We start from the raw sequence: 21,439 nt of genomic DNA, 5'->3' as shown, positions 1-21,439 counted from the left end.
TTATACAGGTTTGTCATTGAATAGATGGTATTTCCCAGAAAGTAGGTTCTTTTCAAAGACTGCTTAAGGCGTGCTTTATAATCCAGCTATCTGACACGTATAAATAGGAGACAAGCGTTATATACAATGCATTAACGAATGTAAACCAAATTGCGGAAGACGACAAAACCCTTGACCTAAATTTAGACAATTCAATATGTCTTCCTGTATGTAATATGGTATAGCAACAATATATATTGCTGGCAACTAATTAACGCAACAGAATTTAATTTTCCTGACTTCTCCCTCCCCTCCCTTCAAACCAATTTAAAGAAAAAGAAAAGAAAGCCAAGCCTTTTAATTATCAATGAAGTATTTTACATGTGTGTATGTATTCCAGTTCCTTACATTAAAAGGACAGTGTATTTTTTGCCATATTTTAAGCCAAAATAAAATTGTCAAACACATAGACAAAATATGTCAAAATTGTTCCTGTTAAGGCGTCAAAGCGACCATGAAAGAAAACGGGTGGAATAAATACCCTTTGTGGACTTAAAGTGCACATAGAATTAATTAATTCATAAGCAAAGCTAACATTTTGACTGGGCTTTCAAACTTCGTTCTCAGCTCTTTTTTCACCTCAAATGAGACTGACTGACGGACTGACTAAAACTTAAAAGATATTGCTTCGGATCGATATCGATGGTTCAGAGCATTAAAGCTTTTTGAAACACCACAATTCCAACAGGTTCCAACAAGTTCCAACAGGTCATGTCATTAACATGACTGAATACTTTCCTGCATCAATGTGCCCATTTACCACGGTAAGTTTTTTACAAAACTTGGGACTTACACAACGAATCGTTTCTTCGAAAGTAATTCTAACACGATAAATATTTCATCGAGAAAAAATGTTTAATTATTTCAAACACACGGTTTAGATTTAAGAAATCTCACTGATAGTTTATCCTGACTTTGAATAGGTACGAGGAACACTGGATGGGAGATAGTGTCCTTGGTTTAGTAAGTAAGAACGATTTTTTTTGAGAAATCACAATTAAACCTATTTGGCATAATTTCGAAAAAGAGACATAAATAAAGCTGTGACGTTAGTACAATTCGTTGCTTATGCTCAGTGATTAATTAAAATATTTTGATTTTCTTTTCCTGTTGATGCGTTTTTTGAAGCGAACAAAAACAGTTTTCCGCGAAATTGAGATAACACTTTTTAGAGTCCCCAACTAGATTTTTAAACCATGCGACTTGTGTTTGTTAATGAAGATTTACTGTCCATCTTAGGCTCTCTGAAATTGATTATATAAGTTATTAGGTTTCATTCAAAAGTTATTTCTTACAATACAAACGTTTCTTTCCATGTTAGTTGAAATAAACTGTTGTGATGTACATAAAAGCAATATTTCATAGTTGACTAGATTCTTTATTATTCTATTGGCTAATATCATGTATGGTGGTCATTTTTGGAAACAACAGAGTCCAAGGGTTCAAGTTCAATAAGTTCATTTATTCACTCTACAGTATTTCTGTTATAATAAAGTGTTTTTAGTTACAAAAACAAAAGCAAGAGAAAACAAATGCAAAACTACATTTGACAAGAAAGAAGTGTGCAGGCAATGGCCAAAGGAGCCAAAGGAGCCAAAGTTCTCTATAGTGCAGTGCCACAGTGAAATTACTGAGGAAGAGAAGAAAATGTACAAAATATGTACGTTCAGTCAAAGCAGGGTTGAGAATTAACGTAATGTCGTCTTAAGGTCTTAAGTTAACGGGCAAGTCGTTTGTCTGAACAAACTTACTCGACAAGAGTCAAGCTTTAGCTCACCTGCAATCCGTCTCTTACTTTTGCAATGAACTTACTTTTGGTGGGAAAGATGCTTTTCTCAGCTACCAGTAAACTGTCAGAACCTGCTTGCCTTTCGATTCTGTGATAAAACAACACATTTCTAAATTATGTCAACAACCGAAATTTGACAGGATTATGCAAAATGCCCACACTAAAAATGTTTAAGACTTTAATCTGGCATTCAAATTCGATAACAGCGTTCCTCAAATTAATTTTTCCTCCAGCATTTCTCTTTTTGTTTCATATATGCTATTTTTCAAATCTTCAAGTTGTTACCTTTTTTTGTAGATTTGATTACAATCGACTGAAACTTGTCTACTAGGCAAAAATTTGCATTTAAGAGTTGTATTTTTAGTAAAACGCGAGAACAAAAGGCAACACCACAGTTATGAACGGGTGCAGAAAATTAAACCCAAGCAACTAATAGAAATTCTAAATGGGAAAAATGTGAAGGTGAAACGTATGATACTTGGACTAGCTAATATGCTGAAGACTTTTCTCTACGATTTTCTTTCATCATAGCATCCTTTTGTTCCGAATAATATCAAGCTATTATCTACCTCTATCAGCGTGAATTCTCAGTAATCAAAAAATGTTCAGAGTCTCTTCTAGCTCAATGAGCTAGCTCATCTTACTAAATCTCCCGGTCGAAAAAGTGACCAGAAAGGAGAGCGAATTAAGAAGAGCCAAGATAGGTAAGCATTTTGTTGAGTCAACATCAGTTATTAAAACGTTCCATTCAGTCAATCAATCAGTTAATCAATCATCCGCTAGACACGTAATGAGTTAAAAGCTTGTTCAAAATGCCTACGTGCTCATCCAAATGTGTAACTGAGGAACTGCTTTATCTTCTTTTTCATCAGCAAGACTTGCGCACGTAGACATATTGTTCCACTTTCGGCTCAGGTAACCAGTGGGATCAACTGGTCAGTGCCTGTTTTGCAGTAGTTTGTCACATGATACGTCATGTAGGCTCTCTGGGTGGAAAGAGCAGGGGCGACGTTAAGGGTATGGTTCTATGGTTCTTTGGTTTGAAAATTCATAACGTTGTCTCGTCTGGTCGAAACGGGGATATCTTGTTTCTAAAGGTAAACCAGGAGAACGTACTTTTATACACCGAATACAAATATGGCGGACTGACTCGATCGGCGCACGGGACGAGTCGCATGAAAGCGAGGCTAGTCAGGCTTTGATGTTTTGTTTTGACAATGCTTCCCCAGAAAAGTCTTGCTTCGTCGTCGATCTGGTCTGTTTTATTGAGTTGTGGCTACCAGCTGCTGCGCCACGAGAAGGGATATAAATTTTCCACCGTTCGTCTCTTAAGTTTAGGGAAAATAGTGGATCAATGCAATTCGTTGAGACGAAGGAAAGGAGTTCACGATCGCCGCAGGAACTAAAGTTTGTTCGCTACATTTAACATTAGAAGATCTTAGAAAAATCGTGTAAATGACGAGCTTATGTGGTGTCTGGTGGTGTTCCAACACGATTTACATGGCCAGTACCTTCCCCAAAGTAAAGAAAAGCTCCTCTTGAAAAACATCCTCTGTCTCAAAGGAAGAAGTTGACTTCGCGTCCACTCGCACGGAATCGGACGAAACAAATACTACGGTGTAATAACCAAGTGAATGAACTTCAACTGCCCCCATCGTTGTATCCAGTGAATGCTTTGAGCCAAATGAGAACGACTTGGAGCTAAATGCGGTCGCTTACACATATTCTAAGATCTTCCAGCCTGAACGAACAAACTTTAGCAGTTCCTTCGGCGATCGTGAACTACTTTCCTTCGTCTGTTTTCCCTAAAAGGCGACCGCGGAAACGGAAAAAAAAAAACTTTCTCTGCTGCGGAAGATTTCAATTCCTTCTGGTGGCATTCAGGAACACAACAACTTATAGGGAGGGCGAAACAAAAACAGATCAGATTGACGACGGAGCAAGACTTTTCTGTCAAAACAAAACATCAAAGCCTGACTAGCCTCGCTTGCATGCGACTCGTCCCGGGCGCCAACCGAGCGGTCCGCCATATTTGCATTCGGTGTATAAGGTTAGCCGTCTTTTTTGTTGTGGATGTTTATTTTGAAATAAAAAAGGCGGTAAAAGGTGATGAATAACAACATCAATAACAACATCACTGTGTTTTGTTCTAACACAAAGGCACGAGGGAGTGGATATTTGCCATACAATGAAAGAAGTAAACCCGAACGCAGTATTAAAAGAAACCTTTTTTTTTTTTTGACATGTGTTTTACAGGATTATGCTACCAAATTACATGTAACAGGTAATTCAGGAGCCCACTACCCGGTAATGGTAGACAAAACGGTCCAAACTATTTGCCAACCCTGACTAGTTCCCAATCCACCGTAGGAAAAAAGATGGGGACTGGTACATTTACCCATAATTCTTAGCTCAAGGAAACTTAAAAAACGCTCCCAGCGTAGACAATGCCCGTAGCGCATGAAAAAATACTGCAAAAATGTGGCTTTCCTTGTAATTTACAGGCTGTATTAGGTTCGCATGGTATTGTGGTAAAATGTACAGCCGCCATCTTTTTTCCTACGGAGGATTGTCTTCTCTCACGCCCGGACTCTACCATAATCCTCTGCGTCTTACAGTTTTCTCATAGGACTGGCGACGAGCCCGAGAAACATTCTATTGTTTAATTCCCCTACCCAATCATCGGTGAACACGTTATTATAATTTTTGGCGACAAAACTAGCAGGGTGGATTTTTTTATTATCAAATTTTGATAAGCAGGATAACATGCAACTTTTAGCAAAGTTTACGAAATTCTGTACATAAGGTTCAGAGCCACCTTAAATTTTCAAAACTAGAATAGGACCCTTCGGGTTCCCTCAGCAATTACTGTATTAATTTGGTAGTAAAATAAATAAATATATGATAAATTTAGCTAGTGAAATTTTTCTTATCTAAACTGATAGCTTGTGTACCTTTGATCCTCACCTTTCATCGTTGTAATGAAATATTGCGAGAATAATATTGAATTTTAATTATCAATTCTAACCCACTGCTTAATTAATGTTTGTCAAGGTGGTCCTGACTATACAAAACCTTTGTAGAACGTCAGACCAAGGTAAACAAGCTCTACTTAGTTAATTGCAGGGCCATCTGCTTTGCTGGTTTAATTCAATTCAAGCCCAACATATGAAAAAAAAACATCTTCTTCTCAGGACAAGGTACGTTTTTCAGATATTCCTTTGTTTCTATTTTAGTTCTTTTTTTTTTTTTCATAAACCCTGATATTGAAACTTCTAGTTAATACAGGCGGGAAAACTGACTAAATCACTCCTTCCGATTTTTTATCTTTAATTTGCGTTGTTAGATAAATGCAAAGCGGGTGTCCAAGGCCAAGTTTAAAACGAAACGAGTCAGAGTTGTTCCTAACAGAAGGAAATTCTAACCAAATTAACATGAAAAAAAGCCTACACTGTAGTGAAATCCTGATTTCTCGAGCCTTCTAGTTTTCGAACCTCGCGATAACTTGAAGTAAATGTCGTTTCTCCCTTTAGTCAAACGCTGTAATTTTACCTCCGATTTCTTGAACTATCCGATTTTTCGGAAACCAATTTGGCGTGATATCATTGAAACGGTCCGTTGCAACTGGGTGATGGACTCAACTCATCCAGTGGGAGTAGCTTCAAGTCGCTTCCGGAGATGACAATGACTGGCATATAAAAAATTATTTTCGCTTACTAATTATAACCGAGAAAAGGTATTTTCTCAGAAATTGGCACAATTATGTAAAACATTATTTTTTGAAAATGATTTCACGATTTCTTTTTCATTGCTACAAGGCGAAGAATCTATTACGAATATGTTATGAATCTGTAATAACCACCGAAGCGAATTCGCGACAGCGGGATAAATAAACGTTTTAATTTTCGTTTTGCAGACAAAGTAAACTGTTAAGCTAAGCCGATAATTTGTTTTTGCAATTTAATGTAGATTCTCACTAGCAGTGCAGTTTCAACGGGAGATAATATTAAATATACAATACATTAAAGGAGCTCAGTGATATTATTTTGAGTTATTTTGGCCATGTACAAAATTACCCTTAAATTGAAGGAAACCTGAAAATAACAGTTTACTAAGATAGAAAAACACCATAGAGATAATGATAAACCATAACGGAACAAGGATAGTTAAAGATGGAGACGATTAATGCGGATTGCAAATGACGAACGTGAGAAATTTAGGCAAACTTTTCAGGATGTGTAAACCGCAACGTAGCTCCTTTAGGACTTGAACATTTTACTAATTTCTTCAGTACCCTCCGGTTTGCGTTTTGTAAAATGAAGGGAAAGACTGGGAGTATCGTGGCCCCCTGTTCTGGATGGGAGGCAAATTTAATTCCCTACCTCTCTAGCTCCCTTTCACTAACCCAAATAAACTTAGTTCACGGTTATCTGTCGTCGCTGTCATAACTGAGTTGTGAACCAAGTGACGCAAAGTGCACGAATAAAACTTCCTTTCATTTTCTGCAGTCAGTGGAGAGACCGTTATACAATCAGAGATCTAATGGTCAAAATACACATTTTCTCCTGGCAGAAGAATACGTCTCATCGTCATTCAAAATTTAAAAACTTTCCTCTAAGGCAAATGTTATCCCCCTAAATTGGCTTATGTTCTCGAAAATCTGACCACTTAGACTTAAATCTTTAGGAAGAGTTCAAAGATTTTAGCTTGTTCCAAAATTGTAATCTTTGACATCCTTTTTACTAAGTTAGCTCTCTTGGATTTTGATCAGTAAAAAAAACCTGGACAGGTTTGTTCTAAGGCATATTGTAGGAAAACAATGCAATACTGATGCTGCTTTCAATTACCGGGCCCCGGTTGCCCCACGCACATATATCAGGATTTAAGAATGGTAGTGCCGTGTGTCGGCAACTTTATTAGTGTTTCATGGAGGATTCATGGTTATCAGGAACATCTGGAATCGGAGGAATATTTTATTTCACAGTGATTTTACTGCACATGACACAGTTGATAGTGTCCTTACATGGCGAGGTAAACATGATGAGATTCATCCACAATTCGTAGAATTCTGATTTACATAATATGCCATATTCAAGAAATACTATTTATGAAGGTAGCAGTACACCGTTTCGGAAAGTGTGGCAGGCGTTGTGGTCGATCTGATCGAGACACCTGGGTCCCGGAGAATTGCCGATCTAGAATTGTTGGGGGAAAACTGAAAGAATATTGCTGAGTAACCTCCCATTCAGGCAGAGTAGCAATACTCCTATCTGCCTCACACTATAAAAAACAGAGGTATGATCCTTTTGGGTCTTTTCTTTTAAGGCTTAACTTGCTGGAAAGTAAACTCTGAATCCTATCGTGTTGACAGTTGACTTGTTGCTTAGTATAGACTCGCATAAAAAAAATCCTAAAAGTCGTTGAGTAAGGTTTATTTAGTATAGTCGAACCTCCAGTTGAGACCACCTCTCGTAAGCGACCACCTCTCCTCAGCGACCAGTTTTCCAAAATACCAAAATTATCCAAGCCAAATCACTATAATTGAGACCTCTTGTACGCGACCACCTCTCGTTAGCGACCGCGACCACTTTGAAAGCTAAAAGTTTGAAATTTTCTTTTGCTTTTAACCTTTCGTAAGCGACCACCTGACAGATAATAGAGGGGAAATTGGATAACAAGGTGTTGTAACATTATCGTATTCCTGGGTAGTACAAGAAACGGAAATTTTCCAATAGGAAGAACCGGATTTTTTCTCGAAATTGACTTTAACATAAATAAAACACTGGCGCAGTTATGCACTTTGCAGTTACCATATCCTAATGAGGAAAAATTTTGACCCAATATGGTCTTAACTCTTGTAAGCGGCCACTTCCCATAAGCGACCAATAGGCGGGTCAACTGTATTTTAAAACTGATGTCCCAATCGAAGAATAGTTTAATTTTGGGTACGAATCAACTAGTAACTGCTGTAAGCCGTTGTCTAGTGGTGAGTTTCATCTTGAAAGTAGCAGCTGTTTCGTCGCTTTCCCGCGGTAGAAAACAAAGCGGCGTCGTTCTTTGAAGGCAGAGGGAAATGGCAACGATTCTCTCCGAAGACTGTGTGATGCTAATAAATAATGCTGGCATTATCTTTATTTTTTCACCACTCACTATTAAACAACAGCAAGAGATTATGTGGCAACAACTGGGAAAGCTGCTCTCATCAATGACATGGATGCGAATTTTCCTGGTCTAAAATTAAAGTCAACAGCATAAACGGTTACTATTAATTGGGAAAAGAAGCAATTTGTGAACTTCTAATATAGATTGTTGAAGTTCCAGTTATATGTTCGCATTGTCTGAAAACAAAAGGGCATCCACAAACGAATTTTCACTTAGAAGAAACACTTGCGACCACTAAAAGATAAAATTTTATCCATGAGCACATTTGTTATCTAAAAAACAAATTACCTAGTATTGAGAAACCAAAGTACCATCAACCAGTTACTAATAAAAATAGCAAGGACGCTATAATTTCCGTGTAAAACCCCTCTTAATGCCAATTTTTGTGTACTTTAGACTTCTTATTCCGTAGTTTCTGCAACTCCTGCCAGAATGTTCGACTGAATTGAAAGCGGAGCTATGACATCTTGGAACTAAACGCGTGATTTCTCACGAACTGCAAAGCTTCCAAATGTAAACAGGAAGCTGAAAAAAATCAAAATTACTGACATGCATGTCATCCATGGGGGTTATTGTTTTAATCTGTCTTCTTTGCCCAGCTGAAAGTGTTAATTTTGCATTTTTTTTTACCCAGTAGGAGATCATCTCAAGATATAATTTACAAACACAACTTTGATTTTAATAAATACATTTCTATTCCAGAGATAATATTACAGTTGTTTTGAATGAGGTTTGTGCTTTCGATTTCCCCTTGGTCTGTGGTATTACGAAACGAGTTGAAATAGATAATCTTCTCGTTCGATATTTCATTCGTCGACCAATACGGAATTCTTTGGCAAAAGGCCGAGAAAGACGAACGGCTTCCGTGCGTATTTTTAGGATACTTCCGCTTTGTGATTTAAATAACCCACGTTTCAAACTTTCTGCACGAGTATCAAATTAAGGGAACTGAACAACTGAACAAACTGAACAAAAACTACTTGGAAAGCGGCTTTGAGCTATTTACACATGTACTTGTCAAGGTTGCTCAAGGTTTATCAGCTTAGTTATCAATTTTAGCTACGTAGCGCTCCTTGGAAGACCTCCGTATCCGAACAAACCGCACCTGCTACGGCAACTAAGAGGTATGCATCCGTAGAACATTCGAATTACTTAACCAGAATAGTTACGCAATAGTAGAAAAGTTTCTCTCTTTTTTTTTAATTAAGTTCCTTTTCTTTTTTGTCGTGCGAAGTATGTTGTGGGAGTGCGAGGGCGAATCAGCTCTTAAAATGCCTCAGTCAATAATCTCTGCTGTCAACTAAACGAGTTTTACTGAGGCCTTCAGCTTCTGTTATTCTCAGATTCCAAGCTTTCGTCGGAAGCCTGTCTAACAATAGGATTCTTTATTATGTGATGTAAATTGAAAAAGATAAACGTCATAGATCTGCTTTCGAAAGACTTGTCATAATATTGTCGGAAATATTTGCCAGTTTTAATGCACCTCGTTCAGAACCTGGAGAAAGTTAAAGAAAGTGACGTTCAATTTTCGTTCTAATAATTGAGAAAAAAGACAGGGGCTTTTGGGAAAAAAAAAAAACTATACAATGAGTTCTTTATATTTAACGAGAATAACAGTAGCTTAAGACCTCAGTCGAATCGTTTATTTAACCACCCAACTTGCTAATGAAGGACAACTTCAAACGTCTGTTGTTTACAATGAAGATATGAAAAAAGACTCAAATTCTAAAATTGTCATTATTCTTCTAAAGCGAAATATAATAAGATAATCTTTCAAATGGTTAAGAAAGTATTAGACCTCAAACAGATCGAAGTCCATGACACGGGCTCTTGCCTCAAAATGTAAACAGTACTTTGATTCTTTTGCCAATGGTAGTTCCAGTTGTTTTTTATCTGGATTCAAGGTTGGTTTTGTCGCAACATGAGGTAAGCTTTGAGACGTACTGCTTCACGAGTTACGCAAACCCTCAACTTGTCGCGAAATGTGAGCAAACTTTACGCAAATAGGGTTCGGAAAGTTACCGGCGGTTTGATTTCTTTTCTCACGTAGAAAACGCGTGTTTGTTTGCTCGAGGTCGTTTTATGTATCTCTGAACAAAAAGGTGTTTCTTTTCCAGTATAAGTGCTGTATTGAAACGAGATTTTCAAGATGTTCATCCCAAGAATTTGCTGGCTTTACGGTAATTGTTTGGTTACAACTCTCTGAATATGTTGACATTACCTAGCTATTAACGCGTAAAGGGAAATCTCTGAATTTTTCTCATTATGTGACTTCTATCAAGCCAAGATCACACAGATCATCAGGAGCTTTTTTTTATGTGAGAAATTCTCGTCACTCTTGTATTTACTTGTCTTTTTTCTGATATTTTAAGATCGTGTGACCGCAAGTTTGGTGTCGTCGTAAATGTCATCGTAGAATAAAGGAAAAGGGAACTGTTACAAAAGCCAAATCTTTGTTTGTGGGGGGCTTGGAAATTTCCCCAAAAAAATCTTCGCACAGAAAAAATGCCCAGACTTTTTGCCAGAAAAATTCAATGGCCTGGAGCTGTGCAGATAGTCCATGATTGATAAGCCCACCATCTTAGAAAACCATCCGCGTTAAGGCCTCTAGGCCTCTTGTTATATCTAATTCTAACTCTTATTGGTCTCGACTTTGGCTTTTTTAGCGTACCTTTCCCTACCCTTCTTCGTTCCACTCTCCTCTCCCCTCCACTCCGCTTCCCTCTCCTCCCCTCGTCCTTTCCCCAAGCAAAAAAAGAGACAAAGAACGAATGTGAAGAGAGATTTCAAAGGGATGAGGATCAACCGATTATTGTTGTGATCGTAATTGATTCTTATTTGTTTTCGAAAAAAAAATTACAAACGAATAAATTTTTTGCAATCGAAATGTGCCAGAAGCTTTATTTCAATTCTTTTTGCAGCATCAAAAGTGTCAAATCTTTTAAAGTACAGGGTCAACTTGTCATAGTTATCTCGAGAAACGATGGCAGTCATGAAAATGAGAAAACAAGAGAAAAACTTTTAAAATTGTTTTCACATAGGAGTGATCATAGTAAATGCAGCTGTGGTGGAAAAGCCAGCGGCACTTCACGTGACGCTCTTAGTTTACGCTAATATCTGGTAATAAACCAAGCTCGAGTTTTATAAAAATTATTACTGTAAAAAAAGTTTTTTAGTGGATACAGCTTATCACAATCATTATCTTATCGTAATCCTTCATTATTACTAATACCAATTTGATGAGTTCAAAGTTTCTAGCAGAGGAAGCAGTTTATCTAAGTCTCAGTGTCGTTATCTTGGGTGTAGCTGTCAGGACATCTCACGAATATATTAACAAACAATTTGTTGGAAGAGCTCTGCACTTTCCCCCAGTTATTAAAAAGGAAGTAATTCTTTGAATAACGATATGTTAATAACAAAAAAAATCCCGATACATTCCTTTTATGATTTTGTATCGCTTGTGTATCGAACTATAACACAAATATTCTGTTTTCATCATTTTCTTGGAGTTCCGAATAATAAAATTTTGGAAGTAAAGGTCAGTGAAAAAAAAGCAGCCAAGGAAATTAATATCCGGCCAGAATTTTCAATAGGAAACAGATAGAAATCATTTTATTGTTTGTGAACATTGTGAGAACCCTTCATACAGTTTTTTCCTCAAGGCCACTGTCTTTTTTTGCCACTGCAGTTATTAGAACGAAAATAAAACTTCACTTTCTTTGATTTTTTTGTAGATTTTTTAACAACTGGTACATTAAAAATGGCAAATATTTCCGACGGTATTATGGCCAGTCTTTCGAAAGTAGATCTATGGCGTTCATCTTTTTCAATTTACAACATAATTAAACAAATTCTATTTTTTTTTTAACAAATTCTATTGTTAGACACATTTTAAGTCCTAGTTTCATTTCCCATTCAGTTTGAGAAAAATACTGTAAGTTAAATTTAAAAATTCTTATTATGGAGTACGAATGAAGAACTTACAAGTAGAAGTTTTTTACTGATTAATTTACAGATGATACGTGCCTATCCTCAAGGTGCATCCGCCAAACGAACATTAGCTTAGTTCTACCAATATTTGCTTTTGCATCATGATGCAAGTCATGTCATTTATAACTTTTCTAAATGGTTTCTACATCCTGTTGTGTAATTGATCTGATCCGAGATCACTATTTGAAGAAATAATCGGTTCATCTTTTCTCTCACTGGCGTATTACTGCAGAGGGGAGTTCAACTAAAGTCTGAACTGTTGACGGCGGCGTTTTATCGCAAAGTTGTTTTTTGAAATTTGTTTCAACCAGGACGACGGTGCCTTGTGGATATGATAATCTAGAATCAGATTTGTTCGTTTATTAAATTGAAGCTCCGTTTCTGAACTGAAGGAAATACTGAAGAAAGGTAAAACACTAAACTGACAATTTTAAAAAGAAAGGGAAGGTAAGGGTCTATTTTTATTCCGCTCATTTGCTGAAATGAACTTTTTAAAGTTCCTCTTTTGGTCAGTTTTGGTTAAAGTGATATTTTGACATTTCATACATATCGTTTTTCTTTGTGTGTGTGTGTGTGGGGTTTTTTTTTTTTTTGGCTTTTTTCGGCGAAGTCTCGGGTCACTAAGAATGAGAATTCATGCGGAGGTGTTTGTAAATACTTATTTTAGTTGCGACGACCTTTGCCACGTTTCTTTCCGAGAACGTTTTCAAGTTAAGCGTATTTTGAGTGATCAGGGAACAGTTTAGAAATGAAAGCTGGTTGCCATTTGTAATCGATGGCGAGCGAGTGTTCACCTGCTCGAAAGCTGAGAAAATTGGAAAACCGAACCTTGATTGTGTATTTACAGACTTAGAATGACATGCAGTGTCTTTCAATAACGTGTGTGGATTTGCATGCGGACATCACGATCAATCACCACCGTTAATCGTCAGTAAACAGCATTATATTCAACAGAGAGTTGAAGGTTTCAATGGACGTCATCATTATTATTTTACCGTATGTCTGCTCTTCGTTGCACTGACTCGTGTTTGCTCTGACGCAGGCTAAATGTCAGACCGTCAGTATCCGCGTATGGATAGTAAACATACCCTTTTATTATTTCTACCTTCAGTCGAGATGATGGAAGACAACACTGGCCAAAAAAAAAAATAGTGCCAAAAACATAATAGGACAGTCCAATACCTGTATAAGATATGAAATTTTCAGCGAAGAATGTTTGTGATATATTCTTTGACCTTCTTTAATCTTTAATCATTCTTTAGACACGGATTCAATTGTATTTAATTTTATTATTGTTTTGCAGGCTTTTATTTTACTGAGAGAGATGAACAATACGGAAAACGCCACTACATTTTTTGAACTCGAGGAAGAGCATCACAAGGAGGAGGTCGGTGACGTCGCAAAGATTATCGTCATCGGTGCTTACGCAATTATCTTCCTGTTGTCATTCGTGGGCAATTCGCTGATCCTCCATATTGTACGCACACGTCAGAGCATTCGTCAAAACCCTTTCAACTGGCTTTTAGTCAACACAGCACTTGCTGATTTCTTGAATGTGATTACAGCGTCCTCCTTTACTGTGCCAGTATTCTTGTGTGGAGACTGTTGGTTATCAGGGACAACAGGAACAATACTTTGCAAGTTAATTCCATTTTTCTTAACCGTCTCCATTTGTGTTTCCATCTGGAGCCTGGTCATCATTGCAGCCGACAGATATCTGGCGATAGTATGCACGGTTCGTCAGAACAAGAGGCCATTGTCCGGCACGTCTGTGTTAAGGTGTATTGCAGCCGTCTGGTTCTTTGCCGGTTTGATATTCAGTTGGGAACTTTATCAGTACACAGTAGAAGAGGAGGACGATGACGTTGCCGTGTGCCTCGCTCAGTGGCACAAGGACTGGGAAGAGCTCTCCATCATCCTTGTTAAAGCGGAAATGATTGTTAAAGTTGCCTTCACCTATGCAATCCCGCTTGTCATCATGGGAGTTCTGTATTCGTTGATCGCCAAGTTCCTGTGGAGTCATAAACCACCAGGAAGTACTACCCAGCTGACGCATGCAAAGCGCACAAGGAGCTTCCGAGGGGTAATCAAGATGCTGATGACAGCTGTCGCTGTTTTTGCACTATGTTGGCTTCCTGTGCACGTTGGTCACATAATGTCCGGATTTTTTCGCGATAGCTACGACACCATTCCTTTTATGATCCAGGCACTGCTCTATTGGGTGGCTCATGCTAATTCTGCAATACATCCCTGGCTGTTCATTGCCTTCAGCGAAAACTTGAGGAGAGAAGCCAAAGAAATTCTTCAGATATTTCAGGGCTGTTGTAATGGAAAGAAAAACGTTTTCGACCAAATAAGACTACGTACTTTCTCCCTGCCAACCTTGATCACCACTCCTGATATGTCTTCTCGTAGGGCAAACACAATGAAAAGAGGCTCTTACGTTATTACGACCACTCCCTGAATTTTCATGGAATCAGTTTTTAAAATTGCTCCAGCAAATGACGTAACATTTTTTTCTTCCACACTGTTCTTTAACGCATGCGATATACAAAACATAACTTCTTCGATGAAATGAGACATTGTACAGGTTTAGCTGACACCTTATTAAAACAGATCTGCCATCTGAGAAGATTGTCCTTGAAAAACACCGTGAATATGAACGATCATCAGCGATCTGAAGCAGTCCAGCTGCTAACGACCATAATTGTCCACTTTTTGATATAAGCATGCAAAACTTTGCCACATAACTTTCATTACTGTGACAAACATTTTCAGATATGACGCCAGCCGCGCACGTCCCAAATCTCGACTGCATAAAAACAAGGCTCAGACAAACTGTATTTTGCAGGGTAGTTTCTATATATAAGTATCTTTTTGAATCGTGCTCGCGTCTGCATGCGCGATATTTTGTTTTAGTTGTGGTTACCAGCCTTAATGATTGCTAATGTAGAACTAATTTAATGAGTAGCGCATGAATTCCAAAATATATATCGTTCAGTTCTGGAATTCCTTGAGAAAATACGATTATAAGGGTGTGTATGTTAATGAATTTAAGTGTCAATTTATTAATTTAGCAATGCTGGACTAATTCAGGACATGCTACACAACATATTTTAAATTAGCAAAGAAATATTGAAAAGCAAACATAAAGGCCAAGAAGCCCAACTGGTGTTCGGGGACAAACCGTTGGCTATTGAAAATCGCTGCCACCTTAAAATTAAAGCTGAAGTTCTGAAGTTCTTTTACCTGAAGCCCTGATTGTAAAACCGTGACATCGTTTGATATTATTCGCAGATTGAGACAATGTAATGGTGTTGGGGAAGATTGGGTTCTAGCAGTTTACCAACTTTTTATCGAGTCATCATAAAATAAGGCCAAATTGTTGTACTTAAAACGGACAAGTAGCCCAAAATTGTCACTGAATTACATCATTGTGACGCGCTTTGCAATATGTCCAACAGTATTCACAAACCACGCTAAATTACATACATCGAGTAATATCTGTCATGTATAAATAACTGATAAATGATAATTAAATAGGACTTCCTGACCACTTGTAGGAACATAGTAACCATTGGTGGATTTATGACACTTGATATCTTCCATATTCACTATGATAATTTTGTGTTCGTTTTACACGTACTTCTAACAGTTAAATCATAAGGCCAATGTTTGCATCCTATACTTGACGAGCATCTGTTTAACGCATATCTATTTCGTATCGTACGGAGGTGGGAGGGGGGATATTAGGCTTCAGGGAATCAATACACAAATTAAAGGCACTAAGGAATTTTTTAACTCACAAGTCAGAGGAAAACTGCAATTTAACTAAATCAGGATTTGTGAAGTGTGAATTTAGAGGGGGAGGTGGTAGAGGGATATATCTTAAAGTGAGCCTTATTAAAAAGAGCTGCTGATTAGAGGAAACGACTGAAGTACAACAATGCGTTATTTGAAAAAATATATGGATTTGTATTCTGAATAGGATTAGCGTTAGCCTTGTGGCGACATAGCCATGTACTTTAAAACATTTCTGGGTAAACGCATAATGTGCGGCAAAAGAGGATTATCTAAGAGAAGCATTCTCACACCGACATAAGCCTTTGTTAAAGATAATGCTTTGAAATCTATTAAGAGCGGTTTTCATTTCAGTGTTGAAAAGTAATTGGCTTTGCATCAACTACGCGACGCAATTGGCTAAAACAACTTGCGCCATTTTTTCATCCAATCAGGAGTAAAACAAAAAACAATTGCGACTCGCTCGCACTCGTTCTCCCTCACTTTGCGTCTGGTACATGTAATTACTTCGACTTTCATGATTGGTTCACTGTATTGTCTATATCCTTTGTGAATGGCTAGAGTGGTAAATTTGGTTTCGATTTTACGGCACTCGATTGAAAACCGCTCTGTAGAAAGATGATTGATTGGTTTAACGTTGTCTGGTTGTCAGGCATCACTATACGGGTCGTGACAACATCCAGTTTTTTTACGATACACATGTAACAAATGCATGTATATATATCTGAGTGATTACGCATAAAAGGTGTCCGCCAAGTTTTAACTTAGACTTGGGCAAAGCCCGATTATAAGCCCAGCTGGCAGCTTTAACTTGAGGAGGATTAAGGTCAGGGCCAGACTGGGGATATGGCCCAAGGAGTGGGTTATAGTTATCTGCTGATAGCTTACTAGCGGTAGCCTTCAAAAGCAGGGGGAGGGGATGGTATCTTTTTTTTTGTGACACCTTCACCAAACGCCTGTTCTCTATAAGCGTTAATAACGTTGATTTTGAATGTGTGGATCCCTGGACACTTTACTCAGTTATTGCTTGAGGTCGGTTCTGTGTTGAGAGGGCAACCTGCTGGAGAGGCAGTTGTTCCGTGGAAGCATGACGGGATAATCTCCTAACCAGGAGGGTGGACTGCCTTGAGTTACGTGCAGACATGTTGTTGTGTTAGAAATATAATATATATAGCATTAAAGGCACAGTAGTACTAAGCAAGTACAAAAAACAAACAATGTATTTCGTGAGTATATTGTGTAATTCCTTCTGTTACTTTCACAATAATAAGTAATAAAATTAATAAATTTACCTTTAGTTCTATTTACTTTTAAGTATTTTCTTCCCCTTAAAGCCTAACGCAAATACTTTTTCCTCTCTCATGATGAAAAATGTATCTGAACTTGGAGCTACGATCCATCTTGCGAGCTCGGCGTCTTGCAATTGGCACTATATATAATTACGCTAGAAGCTATCAGTTGTTTTTCTCTTATTTTCATTCTGACTTGCTGGGATATCGGGACCACGCCCAAGGATCGGAATTCACAGTCGGCTTACAACGTCTTTATATATTCTTATCATTGTTTTGATCAACGTATGGATTTGTTACTTAATAAGCTGTGGCATCTCTCTCATATTATTCTTTTTTTTTTTTTTTTTTTTTTTTGTTCATATAATTCCACGAAATAGGGAGCAAGCATAGACTTGCATAATTAAATCATAAATTGTTATTTTGCAAGAGAAAACAGTGTTATCAACAGTCCCTCAGATAGGGGCTTAGGTCTCTAGATTACAACCAGTATTGTCTGGGGTTGCACTTTGCCAGCGACTCTGTTGCTACCCATTTATACTCGTGAGTGGAGATGGCCACCGGAGAGCCAAGTGTCCTGTTCAAGATCACAGCCCATAAAATGATTCCAACCGAGACTCCCAAGGGGACCTCTCGTTCTAGAATCCCCCAGAGCTGAACACCAGGTGATCGCCCCATTCACTTTACTGAGTCTCCCAGAAATAGATCAGATTAATCCCCTGCACTCCCCTCCCGTCCACGGTTCATGTCAACCAGCAGTGATGCGGACTCATAACAATTAGTTTTCCTGCGAGGGACATCACTCTGAAGAAGCCTAAAACAAAACCAAGAAATTAAATAAACTAAATGATAATTTGATGCCTGCATGATGAGCAGCGGTTTGCAATTGAATGAAGAGGAGCATTCAGCTGCTCTTTTAGGTCCAAGGTAACAATATGAGAAAATGAAACACTACATTTTCCAGATCAGCTGCGATGGCCGAGTGGTTAAGGCGTCGGACTCGAAATCCAATCGGGTCTCCCCGCGCAGGTCCGAATCCTGCTCGCAGCGCGCATTATAGTATTTTTTTTTCGTTGTTATTGTTGTTTTGATCAGCTTTATGCAGGGTGTAAGTTTTTATGGCCTTAGATAATAACAAAGCACACTTTACGCTTCAATCGAAGTGCCTGCATGTTTTGTGTACATTTTGAGTTTATGAGACATAGAAATCAGTAAATCAACATTGTAGAAGATTAAAAACTCCTCGTGTTAAGGGGCAAGCAAGGTGAAAATTTTGTTTCAACCAAAGAATCCGAATAACTTTTAAAACAACTTATGGTTAATAACCTAGCTGGAGCATAGAAGATAAGCCCACCCCTTATGCCTATCTACTCAAGTGGGTATGGATCGAGATGAATTATGAGTCGGGCGCCTTAGAGAAGTTCAAGTAGAGTATTTTCTGTAATCAATACTTTGTAATTTTACGTTAAACTTGCCTTAAATGTAGAAGCTTTCTCTGAAAGGGAGCTGCGAGGACCCGATGGTACCACTGAAGAGGCTGATAACCGTTTGCGAATATAACGGATAGGTTTTAGCGATTTCCATGCCTCTTTCTTGCGCTTGAAGTTCTTTCGAATCTAATGTGGTAAGGTTAAAATATTTTAAAGTATTTATGTCATTAAGAAATTAGCTACCTTGTTTATCAAGCTATATGTAAAAAAAGACTATTTGAATTGAACGTTTCATTGTCCTTTAGCTTCCTTGTCATAATACATTTCTTTACGTAATAGCTCTGACAATTCGGCGGTAAATCGTGACAACTGGTTTGCTATTTGTCTGTTTCGCCATTGATGTGCTGCAAATTAAATATAAATTGTAGCGTAACTTATCAATGCTTTGGAATATGTAATTCTGTGACTATGGGTAAATTTTCGTATTTTAATCATCTCGACATAATAATTTTCAATAAAATATTATCAGGAGAAAACTTCCGTTTGAAGTAAAATATTAGTTGGGAATTCCCAAAAAAGTTGGCAGGGGAAGATCACTTTCATGATTGTGCATAGCTCAGTGCAAAATAAAAATAAAGTAACATATATGACCGAAAAATAGATATGTTGTCCAACTATATTGATAAACGTTTACGCACCTCGGAATTGAATAGACAATGGAAAAGAAAGATGAAAAATCCCTGAAAAAAATAATGAATAGGTTTAATTCGAAGAATTACTGAATTGATCAAAACTATAACAAAATTCTCGAGCGTGATTGGCTATCAGCAGCCCGATTTGAGCATTAATTGGACAGTGTACGCGTCATGCTTGTAATTGGACATTGTAATAGGACAGTATACGCGTCATGCCTGTGTAACTGGACAGTACGCGTCATTTTGTGCGCGCTGTTGCGGTGCACTTTGTTGAGTAAACTGCTGTGTTTTTCAGCATTCATAACGACGTTTAATCGTTCAGCGCTCAATCGATGGTTTGTTCGTTTCTCGACTTTTGTCACAGTTTTGATTAATTGGTAACAGGGCTTCGCGTCGTCCAATTCAGTCTGTAATCATACTCGTGATTAACAAATCGGACTCCCGCTTCGCGGTCGTCCGATTTTGTTAATCACTCGTATGATTACAGACCGAATTGGACTCCACTCAGTCCTATTACCATTATTAATTAAAATTGGCGGGAACTTGCAGTAACATATTCGTTCGCTCCCAAGCCCTCTCGTCAGTTTCCAACATCCAATATGGCGTCGAAAACGATGATTGTCAACACGACATTCAATAAAGTGGTAACGTGTTGGAAAAGGTGGTAGGCTAGTCAATAATAGACTTATGTCGTTTAAATATGTGTGCAAAAAAAGTCTGAAGAATAGAGAACACATGGACGCCCTTCAAACGTCGACGAGAAGTTCCAAAGGTAAGATCAGTTGAGAGAGGTGCAGCATTACGTATTATCACTATATCATGACTAATTATCACTTGAAATATATCATGAAATATCTTTATATATATTACTGGTTTTATAGGGGAATGATTTTTGGATATTCCGTATTAGGTTAAATCATGCTATTACCAGAATATACATTGTATAATGAGGTATGAATGTTTTCTTCCCCCTGTGATAGAGTGATAAATCATGATATTATCAGAATATATAATTAAGTACGAATGCCTTCCTTTCCCTGTGATAAAGTAATATATCATGATACAATACAAAGCTGTCCCTTGACAACAATTGAAAGCTAAACGCAAGCAAACAGCAGTGAAACTAACCGATTTTGATATTATCATGATATACCAAACAATATACTGTCAGTGTCTGTTCTTCTTTGTTACATGATAAAATCACTTGACTGAGATCAGAATGAGGGTGATACATGATATGGTAGCTTGCCATTCTGAAGTATACTTTTCCATGCTATTCTCATGATTTGACAGTGATACTTTGATATCTCAATTTATCCACTTTTTCAGCACTATCATGATAATCTCATATAATAATGATATTTTAATATTTGACAGACACAATGTGATAAAAATGATTTCTCACTATTATCATTCTATTATCACCAAAATATCAATAATCAAACTAATGATACTCTATCAAGATATTTTGGTAAACAGCAATCCTGCACCTTGGTGGATCAGTTCGTAATTGAGTTGTCTTGCTGACCAAGGAAAGATAATTTATCTTTGATTTAATTTACAGGCAATTAAATGAGTGCTCATGTAAGTAGAAATAATTTCACTCAAATTTTATCCTAAGTCGGTTTTTGATTAGAATTTAATTCATGCAAAAATTAGAATTTTGAGAAAATGCGCAAAAGATTAATTGCTAATTCTTGGTCAGCATATGACATCATGTTAGGGTCGGACAGAAGTAAAAGATTTCTAAAAACCCCTGTCGTTCCACCAACATGGCATGGCAACCGCGTTTGTCATTTGAATCTTACAGGATAAACTATTAAATTTTGCTTGTGTGAAGGCCCCGTTCATGTGTATCTACATACGCCACCCAACACAAAATCAAAGAAATTATTGCTGTCGGGATTGTCACGCGCTTGCACTTGCATTTTCGTTTTTTCTTTTCTTCTCCTTTCTTATCCGTTTCTAGCAGGTGTAAAAACCGGTGAGTATAACAATTACTTGAGATTTGAGTTTTATGCGAGTGTGCATATCCGTTTGAATCACTTCAATTCAAATGAACATGTAAACAATGCTGATCGCTTGCGATAATGCTACTTGTGTTAACCATGCATTGTAAGCCAGACCTTACTTCATTGATAAAACATAAATTTCCACGCGAAATTTTACGTCAGAAGTTTAAAGCACGCCATCTGTGACGATTCAACTACTCTGACACAGAGGAGCTCTTCTTGTTTCAAGACG

At 37.6% G+C, this 21,439-nt stretch overlaps 2 protein-coding genes and 1 non-coding gene across 6 annotated transcripts in view; 2 read left to right on the top strand and 1 right to left on the bottom strand.

The window, feature by feature from the left end:
- The first annotated feature begins 4,920 nt into the window (after window positions 1-4,920).
- Window positions 4,921-17,095, top strand: LOC110066211 (galanin receptor type 1-like). 4 transcript variants are annotated; one of them, XM_089295991.1, is made up of 2 exons: window positions 4,921-5,028; window positions 13,284-17,095. In XM_089295991.1, exon 2 carries the CDS (start codon window positions 13,305-13,307, stop codon window positions 14,442-14,444), a length of 1,140 nt encoding a protein of 379 aa, XP_089152117.1. In that variant the 5' UTR covers window positions 4,921-5,028; window positions 13,284-13,304; the 3' UTR covers window positions 14,445-17,095. The 4 variants fall into 4 exon arrangements, with proteins under 4 accessions (XP_089152117.1, XP_020629075.2, XP_020629076.2 ...); XM_020773416.2 differs by lacking the exon at window positions 4,921-5,028 and adding an exon at window positions 8,412-9,114; XM_020773417.2 differs by lacking the exon at window positions 4,921-5,028 and adding an exon at window positions 11,863-12,388.
- LOC110066210 (adhesion G protein-coupled receptor D1-like) overlaps window positions 16,984-21,439 on the bottom strand; it is a 16,702-nt gene continuing 12,246 nt past the window's right edge. The window contains exons 21-23 of the mRNA XM_020773414.2: window positions 19,199-19,240; window positions 18,546-18,686; window positions 16,984-17,884 (exon numbers count right to left, since the gene is read on the bottom strand). Of these exons, the coding sequence (XP_020629073.2) occupies window positions 17,870-17,884; window positions 18,546-18,686; window positions 19,199-19,240 (198 nt within the window). The 3' untranslated portion in view covers window positions 16,984-17,869. The remainder of the gene's footprint in view (window positions 17,885-18,545; window positions 18,687-19,198; window positions 19,241-21,439) is intronic.
- On the top strand, window positions 18,039-18,120 carry Trnas-cga (transfer RNA serine (anticodon CGA)). Its single transcript has one exon. It is a non-coding gene; the product is annotated as a tRNA-Ser (tRNA).

Source organism: Orbicella faveolata, unplaced genomic scaffold (genome assembly GCF_042242905.1).
Source record: "Orbicella faveolata isolate gen_17 unplaced genomic scaffold, um_ofav_v1 contig_1, whole genome shotgun sequence".
In the NCBI taxonomy this organism is placed as follows: Eukaryota; Metazoa; Cnidaria; class Anthozoa; order Scleractinia; family Merulinidae; genus Orbicella; species Orbicella faveolata.
Note: the sequence above shows the minus strand (reverse complement) of the source record. Positions and strands in the feature narration are given on the sequence as shown.

Excerpts from the sequence above, each read along its gene's own strand:
- LOC110066211 (XM_089295991.1), top strand. The coding sequence starts at position 13,305 with ATGAACAATACGGAAAACGCCACTACATTTTTTGAACTCGAGGAAGAG.